Source organism: Leptosomus discolor, chromosome 1 (assembly GCF_034619465.1).
Source record: "Leptosomus discolor isolate bLepDis1 chromosome 1, bLepDis1.hap2, whole genome shotgun sequence".
NCBI lineage: Eukaryota > Metazoa > Chordata > Aves > Leptosomiformes > Leptosomidae > Leptosomus > Leptosomus discolor.
The window spans coordinates 117152725-117167266 of NC_141391.1; the positions used below are offsets into that span (position 1 = coordinate 117152725).

Below are 14542 nucleotides of genomic sequence, written 5' to 3' on the forward strand. Positions count from 1 at the left end.
CCACACTGACCTGTTCAGATATGAGGCAGCAAAACTACCACAGAGCAACACCTGGCCAATCATTCCTTCTTCCACACATAAATATTAGAGGAACCAGGAAATTCAGCTGAAAATCCATTAAAGGAAGTGCTCCACTTTAAACCAAACAAGATAAGCATTCAAATTCATTTATCCTTCCTCTCACTTAGTTTTTCATTCAAGCATCATCATTCTGATTATTCCCATCCAGAATCATCTTGATTTTCATGGGAGTAAAAGATAAGGCACTTGAAGAAAATAGTCTCCCACGTTATTACTGAAGAACCGTACAGGAGAGAGCAAAGCTAGGGCATGACTGCAGTATCAACATGCGAAAGGGGAAAAGGAAGATTACCTCCTTCATATAGAAAGATCCCTAAATGACATTATAAGTAAGAGAGAGAAGACAGGCTGTGTTTTTTACCTTAAGTTCACCTCTCCACCCAGAGGCTTAGGGACATTAAATATCTGCAGACATCTTCAGAAAAACCACAGCTTAGTTTTCCCATTTTTATTTACATATTTACTATACAGAAAAAAAAGAAAGTGGTGTTTACAGCACACAGCCTCTCTTTGCTTCTTCACCTCACTTGCCTTTGCTATCATACTTCTCTTTTTATTTTGGATTTAGGAGAATTAAACAGGAACAGGAAGAAGAAAAAAAAACCTACAATGCTCATAAGCAGCAAAAATTCAACATTCTTAAGGGTACATCTATAGTCAATACAAAAACAAATTTAAAGCACACCTCACTCTTCAGAAATACCTTTCACTTGGACCTCTGCATCATAATTTCCCTGAACGGTGGCATCAGTGCTGGGCGTGGTGCATTTGTATCTCCCTTGGTCAGTTGGCTGGATGTTTCTAATCACAAGTTCCACAGCATCGTTGCTGCTCCGTCTCAGTTTGATATCCCCGTGGCCCACACGGTTTTGGTACTCCTCAGAGGTGAATGTAGAATCCCAGGTACTCACTATCCGTACAAAGTCAGTCTCCCGGGAGAACTCCCAGTCAAAGTTCTGTTCACTGGGTCCATCATAGTCACTAACGCTGCAAGGGATCACCACCTCCGTGCCCATGACTCGAATAAGAGGACCTTTGGGCACCCTCACGATACGCCCTCTGCAGAAAGCTAGGCAGGAGAATAAAGAGAGAGAGAACACACAGTTAACGAAAGAGTTAGCAGGATAGACTTTGACAAAAAAAAAAAAAAAAAAAAAAAAAAGAAGAAACAGAATAAGGTTGGGCACCCCACTCTGCAGAAAGCTAGAACTAGTAAGAGCAATATTTCCCATTAACTTTTAATCTCACTGGAGCAGGAGCCCCTAAACACCATTTTTAGTGGGGGCAATTTTGTTTCATTGCTTATTTAATAATACATTAGGTAACAAAATACTGTAGGAGAGAAGTAGCCATAGATCCAATGGGTAGCAGTTTCTCTACTACAAGGCAAGTACTATGGTAAGACACTTAACCTTAATAAGTGGTTTTCATCACAACAGTGAGGGCATAATCTAATCAAGCATTTTTATAAATCATCTGCTGACATCAGCAGAGCATTTGAAGTAGGAAACTAATTCTCCTCTAGCTTGAGGGCCATAAGAATGGTAAGTTGACATTCTCCAAAAATGACACAGTCAATTCTGCCCTGAAAGGCTTCTCTAACACAGGTGAGCTTCCTTGCCTTCGTAATTGATTTAAAGGGAAGAAACCATTTCAACAGGCACAGTTTTGCTTGAACAGATTTCTGCAACTACACCTGTTTCTAGCACACATCTCCTCTTTGGTGGAAGTCCCAGAACATGGGAGCACGAGCAGAGCAGGCTTCCTCCAGAGTTGAGGAACACACAGTGTTCAGACCATGTTTTCTGGGACTGTCTCGCTAGAAGGACATAACGGCAACAGCAGTTCACTGCAGAAGGCTAGCAAAGCAGTATGTTATGCTCCTGGCAAAAGTGTGAACCACTTAAACTAGCCAGAAGACCTGTCAAAGACACAGCAGGAGACTTTCTGGTTGATTTGGCTCTGTAGCCCAAAGAATAACCCCGGCAGCTGCACATGGATTTTGGCAGGTTCTTACTTCCCAGAAAAGCAAACTGCTTTGATTCATAGTTCCAACCAGAGAAACCTTTTCAGAAAGAGGGTACTACCTAAACTCAGTCTCCAAAAATGAATAGGCTACAACATCCCATCAGCTCCATATCAATAGTAAACTATTTTAGCAGCCAAGTAGAACAAGAGATGCTAGACCACTGAAGGACAGATCCTGCTAAAACTAAGTAGATAGCCACAACATCATCAAAAACAGTTGGACCAAAAGGTTGATCTGAGATACCACAGACAAAACCAAGTTTAAACAAACAGCCCCCCAATACACAAAGTCCAGCAAAGCACAACTGCTCTAATTCACCAGCTAGTGACATGAACACCAGTATACTTGCTGAGTCTTCCCCTCCTATAACTCTGTGTCTTCTTGCTGTAGATTAAGACCCCACTCACTGGCTCAGAACCATCATGCCAATAGGTATCCAGGTGTGAGCAAAGAAGTTAGTCTCATGGAGAGAAACCACCCACTGAGGAACCTGTAATAAAATGCAGCTTCTCCCCTCCAGAGCAGCATGGAGAAGGACGTGTTAAAGAATTAAGATTTCTGCGGGCATTTAAAAACTACACAAGCAGCTATACACACTGAGCATAACTACAAGAGAAAAAGTATATTTTTATCCCCAGTTACAGTTCAGCAAACGGTTGAACCAAGGACTGACACTGTCTTTACCTCCCCTGTTCATAACTCCCAACGTGCTCTTCGCTTTGCAGGCTGTTCATGTGTACAGGCTCAGTCATAATAGTCAAATTTCCTCATTGCCATGACTTTCTGTATTCAACATTAGTACTTCATTAAACTTATTTGTAATGCAGACTGGGGTTAATCTCTTACCCCTTATATCCCTCCCAGAAGATGGTTATTATGGACCTGATCAAGTGACTGACTAGTCCTAGTAAGGAAACTGGACTTCTCTGCACCATTCACATGGGAATCAGAGAGGAAAAACCTCCACTGCCTATGCATAGTTCCACAACCAGATGTCTTTAAGCACATCTCTCTAAACACAAGCACCATATAGTAAAGTCATTGATACAGAACAATAACCAACAAAAAATAAAGCAAGCTGCAGGGCTCCAACGTATTTCCTCACTAGGTCTTAATTGCAGCCCCATTCAATCCTTCAACTTATCCTCTTACAGAAACCAGTAACAGCAGCAGGTAAGCTTTAAAGCACTCCCTGACAGCCAAAACAGCTTCCAGCAGACCACTGTGAGAAGTCAGCTCAGGATCCTGACTGAGGGCATTCTTCAAATGCTGACAGCTCTCCAGCAAATACTCTCCTCTGACACTAAAACAAGCAGACAACACTGTTCCACATGTGTCTTCAGCTGTAGACCCACATGCCGTGCGCCGCACTAATCCAATCTAGAGGTGACAAAGGCATGACTAATGTGGCAAGGGCTGCACATTTGTGTTTGAAATTAGCACCAACAGCTCAGTTCTCTTCTTCCAAGGTCACTAAAGAACCTTTGACACTAAATGAAGGTTGGGGGTGATTAGCACCTTCATAAGAGAAGGCAGGCCAAAGGGAAAGATAGGGGCACAGGGACTCCTCAACAGGTCTGTTCAGAGCCTGTACCCTATTGCTGTAGAACAATGAGTATCCCTCTCCTCACAGCACAGTCCCACAAGCAATTCCAGTTTAACACACAAGTTGGCAGGAAGGTGGGGAAAAAGGCTGCAGGAGAGAAAAGGGACAGCCTGTAACAGTTATGATTTTACACTTTACAAAAGAGTAACATTTGTTACTGCTAAGATAAACTAGGATTCTCACAAGGCAAGAGCACACAAGGACAGCATCACAAGACAAGAGAATGAGAACCAACTGTAGAGCACCTGCTGTGCCCTGCCCACAGGTAAGGAGGAACACGCACAGGGCAGGCACTCCAAGGGTGAGCTGCACTTCTAGGTAACCCAGGAGCTCAGTATTTAGCAAGCTGTGAATTCAGGGTTCTGCCTTTTGTCCTGCAGCGGATGACAGCAAGAGCATCCCTAGCTGCTAAACAAGGTGTTATGTTCTTTGCTGTGCATCAGGGATTAACATTTCATGTAACTGTAGCAGAAGGCACAGAGCTACAGACACTGATCTTGGCAAGCGGTGAGCTCCATTTTACTCTGGCAGATAAATGAGGAGCTTTTACAAATATTTTATTCTTGCAGCGCCCCATGTTACTCACACTCCCTCCACCTTTCTGTAGTTCAGCTGTATGGTACAAGAGCTTCAAACTCTGTAAATTTGTTGGAAACATTTATTTTTCATGACACCTAATATATTTCACTGTTAATATAAGCCGACATAGTCTTAATGAATTCACTTGAATCCCATTTAACTGTAGAAACAGATGGAGCAGGAAAGAACAGTGTATACACTAGTGACAGAAAACAACAGAACTTTGACAACCCAGTATTTTTCAGTATCACTGAGACCACCAGAGATGTGTATTTAGTAGAAACTCAATAACTGGCTCTGTATCATAAACTGCAATGCTGGACATCAAACCTGCCTGAGCACAAGATTAATTGCCTAAATACAAAACTTTATTTTTAAAGAGCTGCCAGACAGCCAGATGAAATTGCAAGGAACTGTTTTCCGAAACTAAAAGTAATGGAGCACCTGTAAGGAGGCGAGCACACAAACACAAAGGATGGGACTTGTTCTTTGAGCTCGTTAGACAGGTGACAGGACTACCAGGCAACACTGGTGCTTTTGCAGGGCTGGACCAGAAACACCCGAAAAAATAGGACAACCACAGGAGCCTTCATGGCTGTTTGTCAAGCACTTGGTTAGAGGACTCTCTCAAGGGAATGCATGAAATACTCCACCAGGAACATGGGCAAAGTGTGGCTCAAGGTAGAATAATAAACTGGGGCCTGCCATTTTAATAATAACAGAGGCAAGATAGCCCAGACATAGCCTGGGTAGTTTTGAGCCAGTGTTTGTTCCTTAGCAGTGGTCCATGAAGTACTTAAATTAATTTGTCCCATCACCTAGATGCACCATCTCACTGCTGTCATTAGATGAAATCCTTTCAAAGAGAACAAGGAAAGCAGATGACTGAATAGATAGGTTGTGAAGTCAATCCAAGTACATTAAATAGCAACCTGTCATTTTTAGGATAACCAAGAAAACAAGGCAGCAAAATTGTGCAGGATCTACAGAACAGGTGGTCTGTTTAAACTCAACAAACTACACAACTCCTCAAGGAAAGAGCTGGTGAGGATTTCCTCTTGCATTAGGGACATTGCTACAGATGAGGAAAATCTTCTAGGAGCTTCATCTTCGCACAGGTTTTGCATCTACATATCATGTACGAAAGAAGGTAAGTAGTAATCTGTAGAGTCACCCACAAGGTATTACCATTGCAAAGAACTCACTTCTGCTTCAGCACTCTCTTACACAAGATGCTTCCTCCAGCCTGTGCTAGACAGCTTTATCTAATAAGAAAACACGTTCTCTTAGCAGCCCAGAGAAGGAGGTCGACTCTCTACATCCGCCAGCCAAAGGAAAATGCAACGTGACACACAGTAGGAAGCCAATTAAAGCCAAAAAAGTAAGAGCTGAAGAATAAGTAAATTGACTAAGTACTGGAGTCTCCATCAGAAAGACTTAGGACACACAGTCTAACTCCTCAACCAAGGCAGTCACAGGAGACATAGCGACAACTTTGCTGATGCTTTCATCTCAGAAGAGCTTTCTAAACAAAAGGTTGTTTCATTTGCCAACTAAACATTACCATGTCTGGGAAGGAAATACAGCAGCCCTGTCAAATTCACAGCAGTTTATGACAGGAAAAAAAATACTGCAGCCAACTTTGCAAATGGTGGTAATGATCTTCCCTCCCTGAACTCCTCCATTTATTTTCAATCTAGGCACCACTTTGCTGCAGCACTGCATAAATGAGGTGGTTGAGCAGGGACAACCCTTCTTGCGCCACACTGGAGAATAAGCAATGGATTGCCCACCATTAAAGCTGTGCACTCTGCCTCCTATTTCTAGCAAAATCCCCAATCTCCCACTCCTTACTGCGCTGCTTAACTATAGCGTTTGTGACGCATGAAGCCATTTTACAAAATGGAGGGAAAAAAGATTTTATTTTTGCATTTTTTTTGTCCCGCCAAAGAGACTGCCCACACAAACTCTCTTCCTCCATTTTGAAAGAGAACTGATCAGGCTCCCGCTAGGAGGCATTGAGTGACTTTCCCTAGCAAGCAGGCAGGCAAAGGGACAGACAGCATGCCACACATCCACAGGCTCTTCTCTAGGAAAGGAGAACCAAAGCATATCAGCATGGGAGATTATAGTCCTTATCTCCAATTTTTCCCTTTCCCTCTTGCCTCTCCTCCCAGCTCCAATTATCATAATGCAGCTCCACATCAAGAATGTCATCCACGACTATCTGGGAGATAAAGTTACAACAAACATGCCTACAATATTTGAAAACCTTTCAATACTGTTAACACAATTATTTTGTTTTTTAAATATGTAACAATTTTCCTACAAGTGGCACATTTACACAAACAGCATGTTGCTTTGGGATTTCCCCCCTTTTTAAATGCAACCAATTAAATTGCCTATCCTACACTGTATGAGAGGAAAAATCAGAGAGATTAAGCAGAATAAAAGGAAATTCTTTAAGTACCAGAAATGCAGCTAGCTATTGAAATTTCTTTACTGGTCTCAAAAAGAAAAGAAAAAAAAAATCTAAGCAATAACTTTTAACTGCTTAACACACATTGTCATCATCCTCTTCTTTCCAGTGCAAACACACAGTAGGTGTTGGGATCTGTACTAAATAAAGTGGTAGGCACTTGCTACTCTTTCCAAATCACAAACTTCAGTCACCCCAATCAGCAGAAGCAACCCACACCTTACAACCAGACAGCCTGCACTGGGAGGGAACAAGGGGTTCTTTAAAGAGAGACCAAATTTGATTCCTTATGTCAAAGCTGTAATCACCATAGTAGCCCAGAACCACCTGAAGCACGCAGGGCTCCCTGCATACCTTGCAAGTCCACACTACTGTTACACCTCCCTGATTGCAATACTCCCTGCCTAAAAAAAGACTGATAGATTTTTATGGCCTGGAAGATCTGCTGCATATCATCTGAAGATATCAGAGAAGAGTGAATGAAAGAGTCCATGAGAGAGAGATTTACATTGTTCTTTCCCAGGCGGCTATGATTCTTTTTTTAGATAATGTAGAGCTCTTATCAAAAGGAATTAGCCTGGGTATAATTGCTTAAAACCCATTATCTCTATCAGGATGAAGAAACGCATACTGCATCTTAAGTGAAGCCTCAGAAATGCTATCAAATTGCAAGGTCGCAGGATTGCTCTCATCTCCATGCCATCTGAGATACCTCAGAAAAGCCACATCTCCAGCTCTGGGTGAAAAAGCAAGTACCTTCCCAGTTGGACTCCATCTACACCATGTGGATTAAGATTCACACGAAAGGATTAAAACAACATATTTTGCAGGACAGTAACAACCTGCTGTCTTTCCTATTCACCCCCCTCACCCATGACCCCCAAGAAAAGGGATTTCAAATGCACCTAAGCAAACCACAAGGCTTTCACTAGGACACAGTTCTCAGTTATCATAGAACCACAGAATGGGTTGGGTTGGAAGGGACCTTTAAAGATCATCTAATTCCAACCCCTGCTGAGGGCAGGGACATCTTTCACTAGACCAGTTGCTCAGAGCCCATCCAGCCTGGCCTTGAAGACTTCCAGGGAGGGGGTAGCCACAACTTCTCCTGACAACATGTTCCAGTGTTTCACCACCCTCATCATAAAGAGTTTCTTCCTTATGTCCAATCTAAACCTACTCTCTTTCAGTTTAAAAGCATTGCCCCTTGTCCTGTCACTACAGGCCCTGGTAAAAAGACTCTCTCCATCTTTCTTACAAGCCCCCTTTTATTGAAAGGCTGCAATAAGGTTTCCCTGGAGCCTTCTCTTCTCCAGACTGAACAACCCAAACTTTCTCAGCCATTCTCCATAGGAGAGGTGTTCCAGCCCTCCTCTGGACCTGCTCTAACAGGTCCATGCCTTTCTTGTGCTGGGGGCCCCAGAACTGGATGCAGTACTCCAGGTGGCATCTCACCAGAGCAGAAGTGAAGAATCACCTCCCTCGATCTGCTGGCCACACTTCTTTTCATGCAGCCCAGAATATAATTGGCCTTCTGGGCTGCGAGTGCACATTGCCTGCCCATGTCCAAATTCTCATCCACGAGTATCCCCTGTCCTTCTCCACATGGCTGCTCTCAATCCATTCATCCCCCATCCTGTACTGATATTGGGAATTCCTCCAACCCAGGTGCAGGATCTTGCACTTGACCATGTTGAACCTCATGAGGTTCACATGGGCCCACTCCTTAAGCCTGTGAGGGTCCCTCTGGATGGCATCCTTCCCTGTAGCAAATCAACTGCACTACTCAGGTTGGTGTTGCCCACAAACTCATTGAGGGTGCACTCAGTCCCACTATGTCACTAATGAAGTCGTTAACAGTACCAGTCTTAATATAGACCCTTGAGGGACATCACTTTTACTCATCTCCATTTGGACACTGAGCTGTTGATTGCAACTCTCTAGATGCAGCCATCCAACCAATTCCTTACCCACTGAACAGTCCATCCACATCTCTTCAATTTCGGGTCAAGGATGTTGTGTGGGACTATGTCTAAGACTTTACAGAAGTCAAGGTAGATTACATCGGTTGCTCTTTCCTTATTCACCAATGCAATCACTCCATCATAGAAGGACACCAGATTACTCAAGCAGTTGAGTTATGCTATGGTGCATCTTTCCATTTCCAGGAGTCCTTCTGCATAGCTGTTAGATGTTTGCTGCTTTATATGGCTAGTTACCTAAGCTCTATCTGTCTGTCAACAGTGGAGAGCAGCGCTCTCAAAAACTTCTCTCCCACTGCTGTTTATAGTTAGAGCCTAGGGAGAAAACCACCTGAGCTCAGTAGAAAAACTAAATAGATTTTCCATGCTTCTCCCCCACCCCTTTAAAAAAAAATTTAACAAACACAAACACACACACCCCCCAAAACCCACCACCCTTACTCTAAATACACAAAACACACCAGTACAACTGGCTGGATGAACATCCAGCAAGTCAGACCCGGTCTGTTCTGCCCAATACAAGTGTCTGGATGATGGCACTTTGGATAAATACTAGTAGTTGGCAAGTTCAGATCTGGAAACAGCAGTCAAAAGGCCTTGTTATCTAAAAGGACAGGGACAGTAAGAGAACAATACTTCACGATATAAAATATACTATATATCACTGCAGATAGTCAGCACATCATCTGATCATTGCCTAAAACGATCTGTTTTGGGAAAACTTCACTGAACTGTCTCACAAGAAGGAAAGGCTCCTTCCTCTGACATGTCTCTCTAAGGCAACTGCAACAGGCAGAATTGCCTCTTGCTGTCTTCTTGGGCTATTGGGAATAAAACACTGTTCACCTCTTCTCTCCAGAAAGCTCCACCCGATTGAAGACCGACTGACTGGCATACCTTTCACCCAAGCACACAACCCATTTCAATTCTCTGCCAAAATGAGTGACAGGAATTTGCCTTAAGTGCTTCCATTGATTCTTCCGCTACAATACAAGGAGAAGATCCCAGTAAACTACAGTGGAACCTTGTAAGGCAGAAACCAGGTTGCATATGCAGTATAATTAGAGTTTAAAACACTGTCACCAGCTGCTGACAGCACAGATCCCACTGTGCACCACTGCTTCCCAGTCATGGGGAAAGGTATGCTACTGGAAGGTAGAGCAAGGCATATAGCAGGTAAAGGGAAAAGGAGAAGCCATATGAACCTTTCCCAGCGTGCAAAGCAGAAGGCTAGTTTGTTAGAGTGGCTCTTGGCAGGCAGAGAACTGTGGCACCACTGGTCCAAACAGAACAAACATCTAACAGGCAGAGATAATACTAAAAATCGTGTTTTAGATTCCTCTGGATGTCAAACAACTCCATCACATAACATCTCTACTTCCTTTCCCTACCACTGACTGACAGTTGAAGATAAAAGGCTGTATCTAAAGAACTACTTTTGATAAGTCTCCAAAATGCAGCTGGGAGCAAAAGGAGAAGGAGAAAAAGAAACAATGAAATGCAAGAGTCAACATGCTACTTCTTCCTGGGTCTCACCTGAAATAGCTGTCCCTGCTAACAACCTTCATTTACTTTCCTCCAAATAGTCTCACAGATCTCCATTTTTACTCTACGCTGCCAGAGCAGCCTCTTTAGGTTACCTGGTGAAACCTGACCCAAAAAGTCCAGGGACTCTGGAAGTGGTAGTTAGACTGCCATGCAAGACAGTTCATTTTCTGTCTCAGAAAGCAATTTGTGTTGCCAGAGGAGAGGTTCAGTATGTAATATTCTAAGGAAAAAAGTTGACAAAGCAGTAAAGCCCACAACTCAAAGCTGAAGAGCTAGCACAGTTGGAAGCAGGGCTGAAAATATTTGCAGAAATGCTGTATCTAAAGTGTCTTCACATTTTCTCTAGTAGAGAGGAAGGACACAGGTTAAAAACTGCAATATTAATTCCAACTCAAGAGGAGTGCATATATTTTCCAGTATTTTTTAAAAGTCCTCAAACTGGAATATACAGAACTAAAATCAGTGCTGTTCTGCAACATCATTAATTTGCACTTATCTGTTATCTTAAATCTTTCCCAAAGCAGTTGGAACTGAGCACAGCAGTCCAAATCCATTCACTCTACACTGCAATTTCCTCTGGGCAGAGAAGAACCATTTTCTTTGTTCTATGTGGAATGCAGCACACCACTAGGATTAAACTGAACTTTGGATTTAACTGGAGAACACAGACTAGAATAGATACTTTCTAAAACTGCATCTATAGTAACATTAACTAAAAACATACACTGAGTGTGAAAATCTAAGACAAGACCAAAAAATCCAAATCCCAGACAAGATCATGTTAAACTATAAAAGTTAATACATCTTTCAACCAGCACAATTTTAAACAGGACATAGCACCTAGCATAGGTGAGAAAGCTGGAAAGCTAGGAAAAAGTATTTTGTCAAAAGATGCACATATAACAATATCCATGTGTTTCACAAATTCATAATTTCACAAATTATACATTTAAATAATGAGAAATGAGGAATGCTCCCTCCTCAACTCTCCCCAAAATAATTTCCATTATTATCACCCCCTTTTCCTCTCAGAACAGGAGGTACTGATTTTTATTGGTGTGAAGTAATCATTTGTTTTCAAAGTTCTTTAATGTTAGGTAATACCAAAAAAAACGCTCAAAATGCTGTCAAATGTAAGTAGTGCTGAGTCCAAAATAAAGCCTTTATTTTTCATTGTCAATTATAATAAAACAAAAAGCAAAACAAAACCCCCCCCACACACACCACCAGCTGTTTGGGGGGGGGGTGTTTGTGTGTATGTGGCATTGGTTGTGGGTTTTTTTGCAGTTATTTTGCTTTGGTTTTGGCAGGTTTTTTGGTGGGGTTTTTTTGGTGTTTGGGTTTGCAGCGGTTTTGGGGAGGGGGTTTTGTTGTTGCTGTTTTGGGGGTTTTAACCTGCTTAAATTCTGTGGCACTTGTCTACCACAATTTGACCAAGCACCCCACCCATACCAGACAAAGTCCTGTCTAAAGCCAAGTTAAGTCTAAAGGGGATCGGGAGATGAGGTTAAAAAAGTCACATGCTTTCATAATCTGGATATTATTAATCTTAATCTCTACTTCCCCCAAAATGGGGATTCATTTCAAATCTCAGTACAGAGAGTCTAGTTTCCCGGAAAGCATTCTACTGGATGAGCAAAGGCATCACATAGGCTTCAGCAAATACAGCAACAGAGCAAAGCTCAATTACAGAAGTCAGCAGCCACAACGCTGAACAACCCAACACACACACTGGGTGCTCAGACTCTCTGGTTTGGATCCTGAAAGGCAGCTTCACTTTGTCTGCATCTGCGGTTTTAAGAGATTATGGAAGGAAGTGGCTGGGCAGCAAGGCTGCTGGAACTGCTGAACAAGGCAGCATGTGGCACTGGCCCACCTTGGCTCCACGTTTGACAACTGATTTGCAGCCATAGGAGCCAGTGGAAGGATGGATCTCAGTGTTTATAGAATAATCCTTTTTGCCTGTAATTTAATTATCTAGTGGTCCCATCTTCATCATAAATAATCTCCAAGCAAGCAGCCATATTAAAAATGCCAACAACAGATGCACACAGAATGGGTGTTACAACATGGGAATAAGTGCCTGTGCCTTGTCAGCACATGCAGGTAACTGCAGTAGCACAGCTACTGTCAGCTCTTCTGCTGCAGAAGATGTACTTGGACAGATTAACTGACTAGACCAAACTCATGCAGTAGAACAGAAGCAGTTAGGAATAGATCATGGGCATTCCTGGTTTCAGGCTTAGTGTTCATTTCACTGTATCACACTTTCTTTACATAAAGGTGAAAACAGAAAGATATATACAGCTAGACAAAGGAGACATAAGCAATGCAAAGCAAACAGTCAGCTTGTGCTCTATCAACTGGTGCCCCCGTAGCTCAGGAGCCCCCCAAGGACTTCATTTGGGCACCTACACCACCACCATATCCATACTGCTGTCTGCAACCTGGAAAACCAGAGACCAATGTTTTCCAACCCCTTCTCTCAAAGCTCATAGATCCAATTAGCACTCAAAAGCCAATTTCAGGTCATGCAAAGCAATACTGTTTAGTATGCTAATCTCTATGGAGCCTGCATGCAAGGAGCACAGATATTTTTCTCCTAGACAAGAAGGAATTGTACGCATGCGTGCACACACAGAGCATGATTTAAGAGACATCAGGGCTCTTCCTTCTCTAATACAAGATTTACATAACTAATTCTGTAATTGAGAACAGGACTGCAAGGTATTTGCAGTACTTGTTGAGCTCTTATTTGCTATGGCGCTGACGATGAGAAACTCTCCTGCCCCAGAAAAGGCAGCTTCTCTGGTCTCTGGTCTAAAAAAAGTGGACACATGAAATCAACCCCTGTTTCAGGAAGAAACATTTTTTTATTACAGTATTGTTTCCCTCTTGCAAAGGAGAGGGTCAGCAGTTCGGAGAGGGCAAGCGGAGGAAAGAGGTCCAAATAAGAAAAAGATGAGAGGTCAGGGACATAAAACAATATCTAGAAGGCACACAGCAATTCTGATCAAGGTCTTTAAAAGTGTCTGTGTAACCCCCACACAGACCATTAAATAAAATTACCCCCAGATGGGTCTGCAAAACAGCTGCCTTTAAAAACAGGCATGCCACAGCCCTCTTTACTATTTGAAAGAGACAAATACCAATGCAGACAGTTCTGGAAACACAGGAAAAAGCTTTACAAACAATATCCAAATCAATCTGGTTGGTTGCATTAAGACTCTTGAAAATTGAGAATAAGGTATTAGATCAGTAGACAGAACTCAAGATTGCCTGCTTATTTACTCCACTGATATCTAAAAAGCAAAAAAGCTCATCCCCCATCACACAGAAATTTAAGACTAGCACAACTATCAACTTTAGCACCTGGCACAATCCAAAAGGAGAAAAGTCTGTACAGGGCAGCTGCTGCTGAGGTCCCAAGAATCACACCATCCACGTTTGGGGGTTTGCAGTGGACTAGGTTTGGTGCCAGAGGCCAAAGACCCAAGGGCACCTGAAGCACAGCAGATAACGCTCCTAGAGTGACACTTCTGGTTCAGTTATATCCAACAGAATCTTAATTGCACACTCAGATTGCTTCCCAGTAAAAAGCAATGTGCAGAAAGTGGGACAGTGAGGAGATTCACCTCAAATTCAATCCTTGCCCCAACTAAAATGGTAATGAAGATGCAGCCTGCGTGCTCCTAAAGAACACTTACAGGGCTGTTCATATTTAACTCGAACTTCAGTGTGGAAATCAGAACTCTTCCCTAAATCACAAATGTGAGCTAAGCCATGAACAAATGTATGGCTATGATATGAAATCTACCCACGTTCTGGCATTCACTACTTCTGAGAGCTTGAAGGTAAATTAGCTGTGTAATTAGCTGTCCATACCCCTGGTAGACAGAGGTAGACCTCTAGAAAGTTGTTCTCGCATCTGGAAAGAAATGGCATTGTATGTGGCCACCATTTAATTTACTGGAAACTTTATTTTACCGGACAAAAAGAACAGTTTCTGAAACAGGTGGACAGGTATGTGCATACGGGAAACACACGAGGGATCCAGAAACCAGCAGAGAGCTGAACTACCTCATGCAAGACACACCCAGTACGACTCCACTCCCAATTACCCCAGTCCCAGAGAGAAACAAACTCCTTTGTACTTGCACCTTCTAGAGCAAGCAGAAAAAAAGAAACACTCCACTCTTGTGACCAAAGTTAGCCAGTTCAAGAAACGAAGAGCTTCC

The 14542-nt window shown here is 42.6% G+C and overlaps 1 protein-coding gene across 1 annotated transcript in view; it reads right to left on the reverse strand.

The window, feature by feature from the left end:
* Window positions 1–7549, reverse strand: part of PTGFRN (prostaglandin F2 receptor inhibitor) — a 46514-nt gene extending 38965 nt beyond the window's left edge. Inside the window, exons 1-3 of the mRNA XM_086460394.1 lie at window positions 7531–7549; window positions 7129–7230; window positions 785–1210 (exon numbers count right to left, since the gene is read on the reverse strand). Of these exons, the coding sequence (XP_086316520.1) occupies window positions 785–1210; window positions 7129–7230; window positions 7531–7549 (547 nt within the window). The remainder of the gene's footprint in view (window positions 1–784; window positions 1211–7128; window positions 7231–7530) is intronic.
* Window positions 7550–14542: the final 6993 nt, after the last annotated feature.